The 16,860-nt window shown below is 37.4% G+C and overlaps 1 protein-coding gene across 1 annotated transcript in view; it reads left to right on the top strand.

Moving 5' to 3' along the window:
* The window catches only part of cfap61 (cilia and flagella associated protein 61), a 177,344-nt gene that overhangs the window by 113,758 nt on the left and 46,726 nt on the right, over positions 1-16,860 (top strand). The window contains exon 21 of the mRNA XM_072267103.1: positions 14,696-14,988. Within this exon, the coding sequence (XP_072123204.1) occupies positions 14,696-14,988 (293 nt within the window). The remainder of the gene's footprint in view (positions 1-14,695; positions 14,989-16,860) is intronic.

Genomic DNA, 16,860 nt, shown 5'->3' with positions numbered 1-16,860 from the left:
GTGAAAACTAAAGCTAATTTTATTGTACCTTAAAAATTCACCATTGTTTTATCATAAATTTTGACAAAACTATGCTACACTCATTCTGAAATAATAGTCTCAAAATTATGCAGCTAAATGAAAATTTTTACTGCAAAGTCTTATTATTCTTGTATTCATAATGTCTTTTTTCCCTGATCTCAATGCACAGAAGCAATACCCAGAAATGTGCAAGATCATGGCAGTGGTAACAGTTTTAAATTCTTTGGTGGGATGCTGCAATAAAATATTGAAATCAAGAGTAAAAATACTTGTGTAATATGCCCAGAAATGGGTAAAACACAGCAAAAATAGGAAGCACTGAATTGCCAGTGCTGGTGAAAACAATAAGTAGGTTCTACATTCACCAGCTAAGACACATAGAAACTTAAAGAAACACTTTATTATCATGTAACCAGAAATGTATTATTAGTTTGGCAACACCTTTATCTCACTTTGTTTCCTATTCATTTGCTGAATTGAATTGCCATGGAGGCACAGTCCATTGTTTTACAAATACTTCATATATTTTAATTAATTTTAATTTGCAGTATTGCTTAGAGTGGATATACTGAAGAATGCACATGTAAGCCCATTTAATTGTGCAATTAACTGCTAATTTAGTTAAGGAGAATTAACTTTAATTACCTTACATTTATTTTCAACATTCAAATGATTCTCCTTAATTGGGAAACTAAGCAGGGAGAGATACTCACAGTGTAACATAAATCAATGTTTGATAATGAATGTAATTTAATTCTTATAAATTGGTCCTTGTATTCACCACATATGAATAACTGAAATGCAATCTGCCAGGTTCTCTTTTAAGATTCATGTATTGTGCCAACAGAATTGATCAGCAAATATCTTAATCAAACCTGTTAATATTCACAGGATATTTTTAGAGATCTGACTTAGATTTACAGAACTAGTGCTTATAGACTATCATTGAGCAGTATCTGGCACTATTGTTTGCTGTTGATATATTACTATTGTTAATCAATTAGATTATTGAGCTGAAATCTACCATTTGACTTCCTGATCCTTATGTTATCATGCATTATTAATCATTCAGACTATTACATATAGTTTTACATTGTTAGTGAATTAGAGGATACACTATTTTACAATAACAAGAACATTTAATCACATGACCTTGAGGAGGATTGTTGACAAACAAGACTAATTATTTCTCTTCATGAGTAGCTTTCCTGCTCTATCATTCTTTTTTGCTAGCTTACAAGTTTTCTCTTTTTTTAAAGTCCTCCATTGGTGTTCAGGAAGGATGAATTTGAGGAGACTAAACTGGTACAGCTGTGTAGAATATAACATGTAAAATTAGAGTGTTGGAACATTTTGAGTTGTATGTTGTGGATGATTCTGCAAGGTATAATGGAGTGCACATGCATGTGAGAAGCCTGCTTGCATTCAGCAATAGTATAGAGATATAAGAGAAGGGATGTTACATTATGACAGCAATACGTACCGATTGCCACATTATCGGTAGGATGTACTTTCACTGGAGAGAGTAGAGAGGAGATTGACTGGGAAATTGCCTAGATTGGAGCATTTCAATCATAGGGATAGATTGAGTATGCTTATAACTGAAACGCCTGTTAGTGGCAGAGACTGAGGGGGTAACCAAACAGAGGTATACAAAATTATTATAGGGGATAGATAGGATGGATTGTTGGACTCTTTCTCACATGGTGACAGTCTCTAAAACAAGAACATGTTTTAACTTCCTACCTCTCAACAAATACAAGTTGAGAGGTGGGAAGTTTAGATGAAATCTGAGGGGGAATTTTTCTGCAGAATATGGTTGAAATGTGGAACGCACACTGATGCACACTTACAACAATTAAGAAGCATCTAAACAAGCACTCTAATTGCCAAAGCTACGGACTAAATGCAGATGAATGGACTAGTAATAGATAAATGCAATTTTTAGTAATGATAAAGTACTCCATAGAGCCTGTTTCTGTGGTAAGCAAATCTGTGACTAAGGACACTTATAAGCGTATTTATTTGTTTGTTTTCAAGCAACCCTTATTATTAGCTCAGTCAAGTAGGATACCCTTGCAGTTTTGACCTACATACCGACAAATCCTGTTGTACTAACATTTGCTGCTCAACCCACTGAGTTCCTCTAGCATCTGCAGTCTTTTGTGTCTTCAAAGGCATTTGAAGGCTTTTGATTTAATCAAAGGCATTTGATCTTTCTCATCAATTTTTGCATTGAAACTTATTAAAGAAAGATGTTTGGGGAAAGGAGGGTTGGAGAGAGAATCACCTTTGAGAACTTAACCAAAGTTATGTAACTGTTGATCCCAACAATTTGCCATGCTTTTGCATTCAATATAATTTTCGGGCTCATTTGAGTTCTAGTCATTAGAGCAATTTTTGAAACAGGAGAAAGGATATAGATGTACACAATTTATCAGTGATGATATAATTTAGACCCATGCTACTTCATTTCATTATTGTAATTATTAATTGTTGTTGTTATCAGTCATCAATTAAAAAGGGCCAATACCAGTGATATATTTTAAGTGATTGTAGCTGTTCTTGGATAAAACTTTTATGGATCCTTAGGAAATAATTATTTGCTGCTGATTGTGACTTTTTTTTCTTCAGTTATTAATTATGGTGTTCAAGGAGATCTTTCTAAGATTACTACCTGGGGAAAAAAACAATAAGGAGAAAGCATATTTGTGTTACCAGTGAAGTGACAACTGTGTTTTCAATCCAAATTTATATGTTTAGGAAAATATATCTGCAATTCTCAGAGGAAGTGTTTAAAGAAACATTGAATTTCCAGTTGGCAGTGGCACAGTTGTATCTCATTACACAGCTGGCAAAATTTGTTTGAATCCAGGTCAGAATCAGGATATAGAAATTAAAACAGAAGTAAGGATAATAAAATATATATAACAATTTAATAAAATGTTAGTCAGACTTCAGCTGGAGAACTGAGTGCAGTTCTAGTCACCAAAATATAGGAATGTTATGATAACTGGAGAGTATGTGGAGAATATTCACCACAATTTTCCCTAGGATGGAGTAGTTATGAGGAGAGTCTGGAAAACCCATGACTTTCTTGCTGGAGTGGAGGTGGTTAAGAGTAGACATTGAGGTAGATAAAATTCGGATGGGTATAGATTAGGTAGAAAGCTTTCTCTGTATCAGAGGCAAATAAAACTAATGGAATGAAGTTTAGGGTAAGAACGGAAATATTCAGAGAGGATATTAAGAAGATATTTTACACCAGAGAGTGGTAAGTATCTGGAATGTACTCCTGAAGAGAATGGTTGAAGCTGGGTCACTTCCAGCACTTCAGAAGTGTCCAGGGTGAACACTTAGGTCACTTTGGCATAGAGGGCTGGAGACTAACTGCTGAATGATAGAGATAATAGGACAGGATGCTGACTGGTTTGACTGATGGGTTGTACTGTACAATTCTCTGAAAACCTTTTTTGCCACTCATTCCTTCCAATCTAATTCAAGAAAAGTCAGGAACCCAAATAATCTGCAGTCCATACTTCCAGTGATCACACATAAGAGAAGACCATAAGACATAGGAGCAGAATTAGGCCATCTGGCCCACTGAGTCTGCTCCGCCATTCAATCATGGCTGATCTTTTATTTCTCCTCCTCAGCCTCAGTTCCCGGCCTTCTCCCCGTAACCTTTGATGCCTTGACCAATCAAGAACCTATCAATCTCTGCCTTAAATATACCCAACGGCCTGGCCTCCACAGCTGCATATGGCAACAAATTCCACAAATTCACCAGCTCTGGCTGAAGAAATTTCTGTGCATCACTGTATTGAAAGGTTGCCCCTCTATCCTGAGGCTGTGCCCTCTTGTCCTAGACTCTCTGACCATGGGAAACATCCCTTCCATATCTACTCTGTCTAGGCCTTCCAACATTCTAAAGGTTTCAATGAGCTTCCCTCTCATCCTTCTGAATTCCAGCAAGTACAGACCCAGAGCCATCAAACATTCCTCATATGATAACCCTTTCATTCCTGGAATCATCCTTGTGAACTTCCTCTGGACCCTCTCCAATGCCAGCACATCTTTTCTAAGATGAGGGGCCCAAAACTGTTCACAGTACTCAAAGTGAAGCCTCACTAGTGACTTATAAAGCCTCAGCATCACATCCCTGCGCTTGTGTTCTAGACCTCTTGAAACAAATGCTAACATGGCATTTGCCTTCCTTACCATCGACTCAACCTGCAAGTTAACCTTTAGGGTGTTCTGCACAAGGACTCCCAAGTCCCTTTGCATCTCAGAGTTTTGGATTTTCTCCCCATTTAGAAAATAGTCTGCACATTTATTCCTACTACTAAAGTGCATGACCATACATTTTCCAACATTGTATTTCATTTGCCACTTTCTTGCCCATTCTCCTAATCTGTCTAAGTCCTTTTGCATCATACCCATTTCCTCAACACAACCTGCCCCTCCACCAATCTTCATATCATCTGCAAACTTGGCAAGAAAGCCATCTATTCCATCATCTAAATCATTTATATACAGCATAAAAAGAAGTGGTCCCAACACCAACCCCTGCGGAATAGCACTAGTCACTGGCAGCCAACCTTTTATGCCTACTTGCTGCCTCCTACCAATGCTCTAACCATGTTGGTAACTTTCATTTAATACCATAGGCTCTTAACTTGGTAAGCAGCCTTATGTGTGGCACCTTATCAAAGGCCTTCTGAGAGTCCAAATATACAACATCCACTCCATCCCCTTTATCTATCCTACTTGTAATCTCCTCAAAGGATTCCAACAAGCTTGTCAGACAGAATTTTCCCTTAAGGAATCCATGCTGACTTTGTTCTTTCTTGCCCTGTGTCACCAAGTACTCCATCCCCTCATCCTTAACAATTGTCTCTAATATCTTCCCAACCACTGAGGTCAGGCTAACTGTCTATAATTTCCTTTCTGCTGCCTTCCTCCTTTCTTAAGGAGTGGAGTGAGAAAGGCCATTTTCCAGTCTTCTGGCACTATGCCAGAGTCCAAGGGCTTTAGAAAGATCATTTCTAATGCCACCACAATCTTATACGCTACCTCTTTCAGAACCCTAGGGTGCAGTTCATCTGGTCCGGGTGACTTGTGTACCTTTAGGTCTTTCAGCTTTTTGAGCACCTTCTCTCTTGTAATAGTGACTGAACCCACTTCTCTTCCTTTGCACACTACAACATCAGGCATACTGCTAGTGTCTTCCACAGTAAAGACTGATGCAAAATACTCCTTTAGTTCATCAGCCATCTCTTTGTCCCCCTTTATTATTTCTCCTGGCTCTGGCAGTCCTATATCCACTTTCACTTCTCTTTTATTTTTAACATACTTGAAAAAACTTTTACCATCCACTTTGATATTATTTGCTAGCTTGCTCTCATATTTCATCTTTTCCCTTCTAATGATTTTTTAGTTGCTCTCTGTAGGTTTTTAAAAACTTCCCAATCCTCTATCTTCCCACTAATTTTTGCTGTATTGTGTGCCTTTTCTTTTGCTTTTGCAATAGCTTTGACTTCCCTTGTCAGCTATGGTTGTACTATTTTACACATGCTCATTATTTTCTAGCAGCTGCCATATAGGACTCCAGGTTTTATAAGGTTCTTCCAGGTACAGACATCAATGACTCATTTAAAAAAGTGAAAGCCCATGGAGATCTAAAGGAGAGTGGCAAATTAGATCTAAAATTAGTTCAATGCTAGACAGCACAGGGCTATGGCTGAGTATGGATGATGGTTGAGTCCCCAGTGAGCTAGTCCCATCTGCCCAACTAGGGTTAGGTGGAATCAGTGGAATTTGGACTCGCCTTAATCTCTCATTTTGTGGTATGATTGAGACATTAGATGCAAGTAAGATAAAGAAGGTTAAAATGATATAACAATAAGCTATATGGTTGATGGTGAGAAGGAAAATTTTGGACAACTGAATGTTATCAATAGTCTGGTCAGTTGGTTAGAAAATTGCCAAATGGATTTGAATTTGGAGATGTGTGATGTATTTGGGGAGAAGCTACAGATCAAATGAGTGCATAATAAATTGGAAGAATCAGAGGTATGAAGGAACACATGAATGTCCCCAACTCCTCAAAGTAACAGAATGACAAAGTGGTATAATGTCTTGTAAGATACTTTCACTTATTAGCTGAGAAATAGATTATAAAAGCAAGGAATGTCATAGAGTCTTACAGCATTGAAACTGGCCCTTCTGCTCACTCATCCATGTCAAGTTGTGCTGCCCAGTGAGCTAGTCTCATCTGCCCATGTTTGGCCCATATGATAAAACTGTACTAAACACTAATTTTACCACTGCTTCACATGGTCTACAAATCTGGTTACTGTGTTACAGGAAACATGTAATTGTACAGCCTGGAGTCCACAGGACTTTCACAAGAATGTTGTCAGAGCTGGCAAACTCAGAAAGAAAGATTGAATAGGCAAGTTATTTTGTCTTTATAATAGAGGAAGCTGAAAAGAGATAATTCTGTGATCTTTGAGTTAAAATGTGAACTGGTCCTTCAGTGACCTCTGCTGGGTCACTGTTGTCACATCTACTTGTGTCTGTTCAGTAAATTCTTTAGTATACATCTTAATAACTCACCATCTTAAGTTACCAGTTTCCATGCTGGTGCTTTGCAAGATGTAAGCCTGCTCTTTTAGAGATTTATCTAACTGGTGTAATTGAATTATCTGATTGCTGTTCCTTACCTACTTTAACTGAACCAGGTTTAACATTAAGGATGTTATCTCAAGGCCAGACTCCAAGTGGAAGAAATCGTACATGATTAGTTATACTGATTGACAAGGGGTGTGTGTGTGTGTTGGGAAGAACGAATTAGATGGAGTAAAAGAAGGAACCATGCCCTCATACTCCCGGCTATGGTTGGCCTCAGCTTTGACACACTGCTACATTAACCAATGATGTGCATGGAAACTCTTCCTATCAGTGATAGCATATGGAGTGGCTAAACCCAGTCATAAGCTGGTTGTCTCCCTGCTGTTGAGTGCTATTTCTGGACGGTAGGAGAAATTTAATTAATGGGTTGAACTGAGACCTAGATGTGTTTTACGGCAAAGCTCCAAATTTAGAAAAGACATGCCACCTTTGTAGACATGTACATAAAACATGGCTGAGACTAGTCTAGTCATCACACCTATGGTAGGATATGTTAGCAAGAGAGGGATCAGAGAAGATACAGGAGAATGTTGCCAAGGATAATAAAGTTTAATTCAGTGGAAAGTTTAGCCACAGTGTGATTGTTTACCTTGTTACAGAATAATTGAGAGGAGGCTTTAATGGGGATATAAAAAAATTCTGCTAAGCCTAGATACAGTGCCTATAAAAAGTATTCACCACCTCCACCCCTGAAGTTTTCTTGTTTTTGTTGTATTATTTTAAGGTGTTTCAATTGATTGTAGTAAAAATACACCTGAATTTGGAAGGTCCAATTGCTGGTGAGTTAGTATCCCAGCAAAAACTACACCATGAAGACAATAGGACACGCCAAGCAACGCTACGAAAAGGTTATTGAAGAGCACATCAGGAGATGGAGACAAGAAAATTTCCAAGTCACTGAATATCCCTTGGAATATAGTCAAGTCAATCATCAAGAAATGGAAAGAATATGGCACAGCTATACATCTGCCTAGAGCAGGCCGTCCTCAAAAACTGAGCGACTGTGCGAGAAGGGGACTAGTGAGAGAGGCCACCAAGAGAACTATGACAACTCTGGAGGACTTAAAAGATTCAGTGGCTGAGATGGGAGAGACTGCGCGTACAACAACTGTTGCCTGAGTGCTTCACTAGTCGCAGATTTATGGGAGAGTGGCAAAGAGAAAGCCACTGTTGGGGAAAAAATATTCTCATGAAATCTTGGCTAGAATTTGCCAAAAGGCATGTGGGAGACTCTAAAGACAGCTGGAAGAAAGTTCTATGGTCTGATGAAACCAAAGTTGAGCTTTTTGGTTATCAGACTAAATGCTATGTTTGGCATAAGCCAATCACTGCACATCATCAAAAAAACACCATCCCTGCCGTGAAGCATAGTGGCAGCTGCACCATGCTGTGGGGATGCTTTACTGCAGCAGGCCCTGGAAGGCTTGTGAAGGTAGAGGGTAAAATGAATGCAGCAAAATACAGGGAAATCCTGGAGGAAAATCTAATGCTGTCTGCAAGAGAACTGGGAGAAGATTTGTTTTCCAGCAAGACAATGACCCCCAGCATAAAGCCAAAGCTACACAGGAATGGCTGAAAAACAACACAGTTAATATCCTGGAGTGGCCTAGTCAGTGTCCAGACCTCAATCCAATTGAGAATTTGTGGCTGGAATTGAAAAGGGCTGTTCACTCATGATCCTCATGAAATCCTGACAGAGCTTGAGCAGTTTTGTAAAGAAGAATGGGGAAAAATTGCGGAGCCCAGATGTTCAAAGCTGATAGAGACCTATCCACACAGACTCTGCTATAATTGCTGCCAAAGGTACATCTACTAAATACTGACTTGAAGGGGTGAGTAATTATGCAGTCAATTATTTTGTGTTTAATATTTGTAATAAATTTAAACCAATTTGCAGTGTTTTCACTTTGACATGAAAAAGTATTTTCTGTTGACCAGTGTCAAAAAGCCAAATTAAATCCACTGCGAATCAAAGTAGTAAGACAACCAACCATGAAAACTTCCAAGAAGGTTGAATACTTTTTAGAAGTCACTGTATGCTAAGACATGCTAAATTATAAGTACCCACATTGTGGTATATCATTAACTATGGGGCATAGATCGAAAGTAATAATATCCCTAACATCAAGATTCTCATTACACCCATTTGGCACTGATTTGGCTGTCTACAAGAAGGGTCAGAGCCATCTCTATTTCCTGAGGAGACTGAGGTCCTTTAACATCTGTCAGACGATGCTGAGGACGTTCTACGAGTCTGTGGTGGCCAGTGCTATCATGTTTGCTGTTGTGTGCTGGGGCAGCAGGCTAAGGGTAGCAGACACCAACAGAATCAACAAACTCATTCGTAAGGCCAGTGATGTTGTGGGGATGGAACTGGACTCTCTCACGGTGGTGTCTGAAAAGAGGATGCTGTCCAAGTTGCATGCCATCTTGGACAATGTCTCTCATCCACTATATAATGGACTGGTTGGGCACAGGAGTACATTCAGCCAAAGACTCATTCCACCGAGTTGCAACACTGAGCGTCATAGGAAGTCAACTAACAGTTTAATACCATCAAACTTTACAACTCCTCCCTTGGAGGGTCAGACACCCTGAGCAAATAGGATGGTCCTGGACTTATTTCCTGGCATAATTTACATATTACTATTAATTATTTATGGTTTTATTACTATTTAATTATCTATGGTGCAACTGTAACGAAGACCAATTTCCCTCGGGATCGATAAAGTATGACTATGACTATAGTGTGATGGTATTGTGTTTGCTGTCTATAAAATTCTGAACTCAAATGAAGATCTTAAAACCTATCCAACAGAGATAGTTATGGGTACCCTCACTAAAGGGAGGTTATACTGTAGCCACCTACTCTTCAAAGGCTAGATCCTCCACAGCGAGCTTAGCTGCCAGTACCCACTATTTGAACAGTGCCTCCCCCCCTTCCACCTTCCAACTAACGAAGTAGTTTAAATGTAATTCATTTATTTTGTGATACACATTTTAAATTTGGATAAAATTCTTAAAATACATTCAAAACTCACAGGATTTCTATCTTGTAAAAGATATTCAAAGTATGAATAATTTCTAAAGCACAGATGATTTCCAAAATACAGGTACAATTCCGATAAGCTAAAAAGACATAGCAATGAGTTGTATACAAGCAAGTCGTCCGTCACAGGAATTGAAAGCAGAGGAATGGATTTTAGTCACTCTGTTTTTCTGTCATTCCTTGGCCATTCCTGACATTTAGATTTGCTCTAACATTTATATCTGTTTTTTGTTGTTTGGTGACTTCAGACGCATTTGATATTTTTTAGTTACATTCGTCAGACCAGGTGAACTCATTGTGTAATTAAAAGTAACCCTCTCACCACAGGCTCGTAATGACTGTGAATACAAACTAACAGCGACATAACTCAGTGCATGAGAATAATGATGAGAAGACCGTTTCCAATAAATAAACGTATCTAGGGTAAATATAATTTGGGTAAATTCAAAACATAACAGTTTGAATAAAAGGAAAAGTAGGATTGTTACTTGTATGAACACTGACCACCCATGCAAATTTACTGTTCACCAGAATGCAATAATTTAACTCACACCAATATAAGTTTAGATTAAAGTTGCATTGACAAAATATTTTAAACTACAACAAACAAAATAAAGAAAAGGCCCATTACACATATATTAGCCTGAAATGTGCAGATAATCGAAGGAGCTCATTGCTGCACAGTCAGTCTGGGTTTGCTTCACTCCGTTTACTCAGGGTACCAAACAATTCTGCCTGAAAACACAGTCCAAGTGAAATATAAATAAATATCCAAGGACAAGGTGTCTCAAGCTTTCTCCAAGGTTAACTAGCTATTTAAAAGTTATCTTCTGATCCTCCTATAGATAATACTCTAATGAATATTTTTTAGATTGATTAAACATTCCTACACTTTCTGATATTCAAAAATAGTAGGATCAACCTATTTCCTATGAGGAAATTGCCAAAGTTGTTCACTCTTTGCACTTGGGGAAGGCTCTGGGTCCTGATGGATTTTCTGGAGAATTTTAGAAGGCTTTTTCCTCTTTGCTTATACCTTATTTATATTCGGTCCTTTCCGACTCTTTTAAATTAGGTAAGTTGCCACAATCTTTTTATGAAGCCTCTATTTTGCTTATTCTTAAAAAGAATAAGAACCCAATTGAATGCTCTTCTTATAGACCTATTTCCTTACTTAATGTTGATACTAAAATTTTATCTAAACTTTTGGCTCGTAGGATTGAAAATATTTTGCCATCTATTATCTTTGATGATCAGACTGGATTTATCAAAAATTGATACTCCCACGTTAATATTCGTTGTTTATTGAATGTTACTTATTCACCTTCTAAAGAGATTTTGGAAAGTGTGATATCCTTAGATGTTGAGAAAGCCTTTGATCGGGTTGAATGGAATTATTTAATTAAAACTTTAGAAAAATTTAACTTTGGGCCCGATCTTATTCAATGGATTAAATTACTTTACTTATCTCCCTCTGCTCAGGTTCTTATTAATTCTCAGTACTCTAAACCATTTAAACTTTATCGTGGAACTGGACAAGGTTGTCCTTTGAGACCTTTGCTTTTTGATTTGGTCTTAGAACCTTTAGCTATTGCTTTCCGGGAAACTAATGATATCACTGGTATTTTAAGGAGGGCTATTACCCACAAAGTTTCACTTTATGCTGATGACCTTTTGCTCTACATTTCTAATGTGGAGTCTTCTTTACCTTATTTACTTTCCTGCTTTAGTCAGTTTTCTGGATATAAACTTAACTTTCATAAGAGTGAACTTTTTCCTTTGAATAATTTGGTATTAGTTAATATTAACCTTCCTTTTAAAATTGTAAGAAATCAATTTACTTATTTGGGCACAACAATTACTAGGAATTATAAATTTCTTTTTAAAGAAATTTTTTTTACACTTCTAAATTATGTTAAGAAGGCACTTTCAAATTGGTCACCCCCCTCTTTATCGTTGGCCGAATCAATTCCATTAAAATGAATATTTTGCCTAAATTTTTATATTTATTTCAGGCCATATCTGTTTTTATTCCTAAATCCTTCTTTGATTCTTTGGGTTCTATTATATCTTGTATATGGAAAAATAACATTTCTCGATTAAATAATGTTCATCTTCAAAAAGCTAAAAAGAATGGAGGTTTAACCTTACCCAATTTTAGGTTTAATTACTGGGCAGTCAATATACGGAATCTTACGTTTTGGTTATATTATATTAATCAAGAGGACTGTCCGGTCTGGGTTTCTTTAGAAGCTAACTCTGTTAATAAATTCTCTATCATTTCTCTTCTCGGATCCTCAATTCCTTTATCTTTAAGTAACTTAACTGATAATTTTGTAGGTAAACACATTTTGAAGATTTGGGTACAATTTAGAAAATATTTTGGTTTATTGAGTTTTTCACTTTCCAGTCCCATTTTTTTAAACTATTTTTTTAAACCTTCTATGTCTGATGTAGTTTTTAAACAGTGGAATAGATTGGGTATTAAATGTTTTCATGATTTGTTTGTTGGAGATAGTCTCTCTTCATTTGAACAACTGTCAATTAAGTATAGCCTACTGAGAACTCACTTTTTTCGATATTTACAAATTAGAGACTTTTTGCGTTCTCAAGTACATACATTTCCTAAAAGTCCAGATAAAAATTTACTTGATATAATTTTTAATTTGAAACCCTTCCATAATGCATCTATATCTAATCTTTATGGTATGTTGTTGGAAATGAGAACTATTCCTTTAGATAAAATTAAAAATCTTTGGGAACAAGATTTACAGATTTCAATTTCTGAGGACACTTGGAATGAAATTTTTAAATTGGTTAATACCTCATCGTTATGTGCCCGTCATTCCCTTCTTCAATTTAAAGTGGTTCGTAGAGTCCATATGTCTAAAGATAAGTTGTCTCCTTTTTATTTGGATATATCTCCCTTTTGTGATAGATGTAATAATGGAGAAGCTTCACTAGTCCATATGTTTTGGACTTGTCTGATTCTTGAAAAATATTGGAAGGAAGTATTTCAAACTTTTTCAGTGTTTTTTAAAGTAAATTTTAAGCCTAATCCTTTGCCTCATTTGGTATGGTTGGAGGAAATGATATTATTTTGGAGTCACATGATTTGCATACTTTGGCCTTTATTTCTCTTATAGCCAAGAGGGCATTGTTGCTTAAGTGGAAGGATGCCACTCCGCCTACTCATACTCACTGGTTACATAATGTTATGTTATACTTAAATTTAGAGAAGGTTCGCTGTTCAATTTCTGAACCTAGACAAGATTTTTTAATATTGTGGGGACCTTTTTTGAATTATTTTCAAAATGTTTGATTTGCTATTAAGCACAGATGTTGGCTAATAATATGTTTTACTATAAGTTAAGGATTTCTTCCTTTTTAACCTAACAGCTGTTTTTTTTCTGGTGGTGGGTTTAGATTTTTTGTATAATAAAATTATCTCTTTTCAATGTTATGTTTAAATTTAATTTTATATGGATATGGGGTAATTACACCTTATCTGTGATTTCAATATATTGTTATCGATATATATATATATCCTACTGTACTCTGTATTCTTTTATGAAAGAAATTAATAAAAATATTGAAGAAAAGAAAAAGTTACCTGTACATTCTCCACGAGACCATTGTCTGCACGAGGATTTTCCAACAGCAATATCTGTCCTTTCAAATGAATTCACGTTTTTCTGCTATGTTTGTTGTTTGTTGTCTGTTTCCATTTTCCATCTTTCCCCTTCTTCTTCTAACAGCTTTCTCAAAAATGGCTTCTCCCTGTCCCTCTAGAAAGTTCCAGGGCATCTTTTAGGCCAAATATTAACAAACCAAATCCTATTGGCTAATTCAACAAATGTAAGTTGTCTATCAATTGAATTACTGGACTGTATGATGTAATTAAAGGAACATATTGCACTTTGAGAAAATCTGCTTAAAATAAACTACCCAACAGCATAACTATATTAATACAATAAAGCATGGTCTAAATCAGGGCATTATATAAGCTGAAGTAGACCCCATTGTTTTCTCTTGATTAAATAATGGCCAAATGTGGACCCTTTTGTTCACTTGTTTACAACAAAAGGCTGAACAAGGAATATTGATTGAAAGTTTAACTTACCCCAAATCTTTGACCCCTCGAAGAGTCACCTGCTAAGCTAAGAGCTAAGCTTGGCAAAAAGGCCCTGTGGGTTCTGGACAGTGAATATCTATCACAATGACTGAGCCATGTCATTTATCCAGTCAACGTCAGACTCCAGAATTATCTCTGTTTGGGGTGCCATGACAAGAAGAGAATAGGGCTTTACTCTTTGGAGCAAAGTAGGATAAGGAGTAACTTGATAGAGGTGTATAAGATGGAAAGGGGCATAGATAGAATGGACAGTCAGTGAGTTTTTCCCAGGCCGGAAATGGCTAATAAGAGGGGGCGTAATTTAAGGTGATTGAAGTATAATGAGGGGATGTCAGGGGTATGTTTCTTTTTACACAGTGGTTGGAACACACTGCCAGAGGTTGTGGCAGAGGCAGATACATTAGCAGCATTTAAGAGACTCATAGGTGCATGGATGAAAGAAAAATGGGGGGCTATGTTGGAGGGAAGGGTTAGGTTGATCTTAGAGTAGGTTAAAAGATGGCACAACATTGTAGGCTAAAGGGCCTGTACTATTTTATGTTCTGTGTCCAAAGCACCCCATTTACTTCCTCCCAATCTTTGAATTCATTATGGAGAGCACAATTTGGATTGGCATTCTCTGTATTCTAATGATGGTTAAACCATAAAAAAATTAAATTGGCTCCCCACTATATCCTCTGGATGGTACTCTACGTGTACTCCATAGTACCTCAAAATGAGATCACATTATTGTCAATTAAACATTTATTTAAAAATACTTACATGCATTCTTTATCATTCCTATTCCTTTTCAGGAAATATCTTAGTATATGGGAATACAATTGAGGCTTACATCACAGTGAATACAATCCTGTCTTTTGGAATTGATGGCTCTCTCATTCATCTGTTGAAACCACCTACAAGTTCTAACACCAGTTGTTTCGACAATCCTGTAATAGAAACTGCAGTAGAGAAAGCACTTGAGAAGGCTAATGTTTCTGTGTACTCTAACTGTCTCCTCACCAAGTGGAACGATGGGAAGGTCCATGGTCATATAACCGTTTCATCTTTCACCACTGATTCTGAACCACTGATACTTAGATGTGTGGTAAGTTATAATCATTGCAAGTGAAGATGAGGGAATTACAATTAGATGCAGATGCATTAGAAGCTGTCATATAAACCTCTCTGAGAATATATAACAGAGGACGGCCTGAAGCATGTACATGTGGCAGCTGATTCCAGATAATGTCTTGAAAACCTAAATGTACTTAAAGGAACAAAGCAGAAAATTTGGGAAACATAAGAGACGGGTGTCTTTTGCTCATTCTGCACCTTCCACAGTCACTTCAGTATAACATAAATTGTCTAGCCATGGGAAGTAGGAGCCTCAGAATAATGATTATTCATTATAATTTTTTTTTACTAACTTGCAGGTAATTCTACAATAATGTACGTTTACAAAGAAGTTTATGACAAGATTGATGCATTAGTGAATGCTTTTTCCGCCAGAAAAAGTGGGATCTCCCAGTGGCCAACCATTTTAATTTCACTTCCCATTCCCATTCCGATATGTCCATGCATGGCCTCCTCCACTGTCACGATAAGGTAACTCTTGGGTTGGAGGAACAACACCTTATATTCTGTTTGGGTAGCCTCCAATCTGATAGCATGAACATTGACTTCTCTAACTTCTGGTAATGCCTTCCAACCCCAGCCCCCGCCTTACCATTTCCCATCCCCTTTTCACTCCCTCATCTTATCTCCTTGTCCACCCATCGCCCCCTTCTGGTGCTCTTCCCCCCTTTTCTTTCTTTCTCTTTCAACAATCAACTTCCCAGCACTTTACTTCATCCCTCCCCCTCGAAGTTTCACCTATCACCTGGTGTTTCTCTCTCCCTTCCCCCCCCCCCCCACCTTTTAAATCTATTCCTCAGCTTTTTTTCTGCAGACATGCCGAAGGGTTTCGGCCCGAAAAATCGACTATACATTTTTTCATAGAAGCTGCCTGGCCTGCTGAGTTCCTCCAGCATTTTGTGTGTATTACTTGGATTTCCAGCATCTGCAAATTTTCTCTTGGTTGCCCATACACAATTATCAGTCGGCAAAAAATACCAGATTGTGCACCGCATAAAATTTTAAAGTAAATGTATTTACCGATTTCAGCTTTATTAAACAGTTAATAGGAAAAAGAAAAGAAAATTAATAAAAAGGCCCATTACAGTTAAACCTGTCTAAATGTGCACATAAATGTTGGAGCTCATTTTGGTAGTGGTTGGGTGTACCATTTACTCACAGCACTGTATTCTCACAGATAGAACTTCCCTTCTTGGACTCCTTTGTCGTACAAAACACTCATGGCAATAGGCTCTCTCCTTCGGATAGGATACTCCAGGCATCTTCCCTGATCCTCTCCTCTCCACATCTCCCACCAAAAGACCACGAACCTGACCACTGTCTATCAGAAATCTCTCTTCACCCAGCTGTCTCTAGAACTTCTCTTTACAGTCCACCATCCTGATTGGCTGACACAACATTCCTTCGGTGGACAACATGGCCCTTTATCTTTAGCCAAAATCAAAGTACACTACCAGCAGGACACACTGCTTTTACAGAAAACTGCTAGAATAAAATACCACACTGCTTAGCAGTAGAAATCTTAATCAGGGCATTTCACTTACATGTTATGCTCCACACATATTAGACTTTCCTATCGCTATAATTCCTCTGGGGTAACTGACTAATTTAAAAATCTGGATAGTGTAAGCCTGCACTTCTGATAGTATGGCTAATCACTTTATATGTGTTAATTACGGGTGGAAAAGAAGTCAGCCATTTACAAATCCTGGTCCTTTAGCTTCAAGCCAAATATTCTTTCACTGCCAATTCCAAATTAGACAAAACTTCTTCCCTTAAATCTTGCACCTATGTCTTTCACCTATTGTGGCAAAATCAGTGGCTGCTGGGCAATAACCAGAAC

The sequence above is a fragment of the Mobula birostris genome, chromosome 8, assembly GCF_030028105.1.
Source record: "Mobula birostris isolate sMobBir1 chromosome 8, sMobBir1.hap1, whole genome shotgun sequence".
Classification (NCBI taxonomy): Eukaryota; Metazoa; Chordata; class Chondrichthyes; order Myliobatiformes; family Myliobatidae; genus Mobula; species Mobula birostris.
The sequence above is the reverse complement of the archived record's forward strand: the minus strand, read 5'-3'. Positions and strand labels throughout refer to the sequence as shown.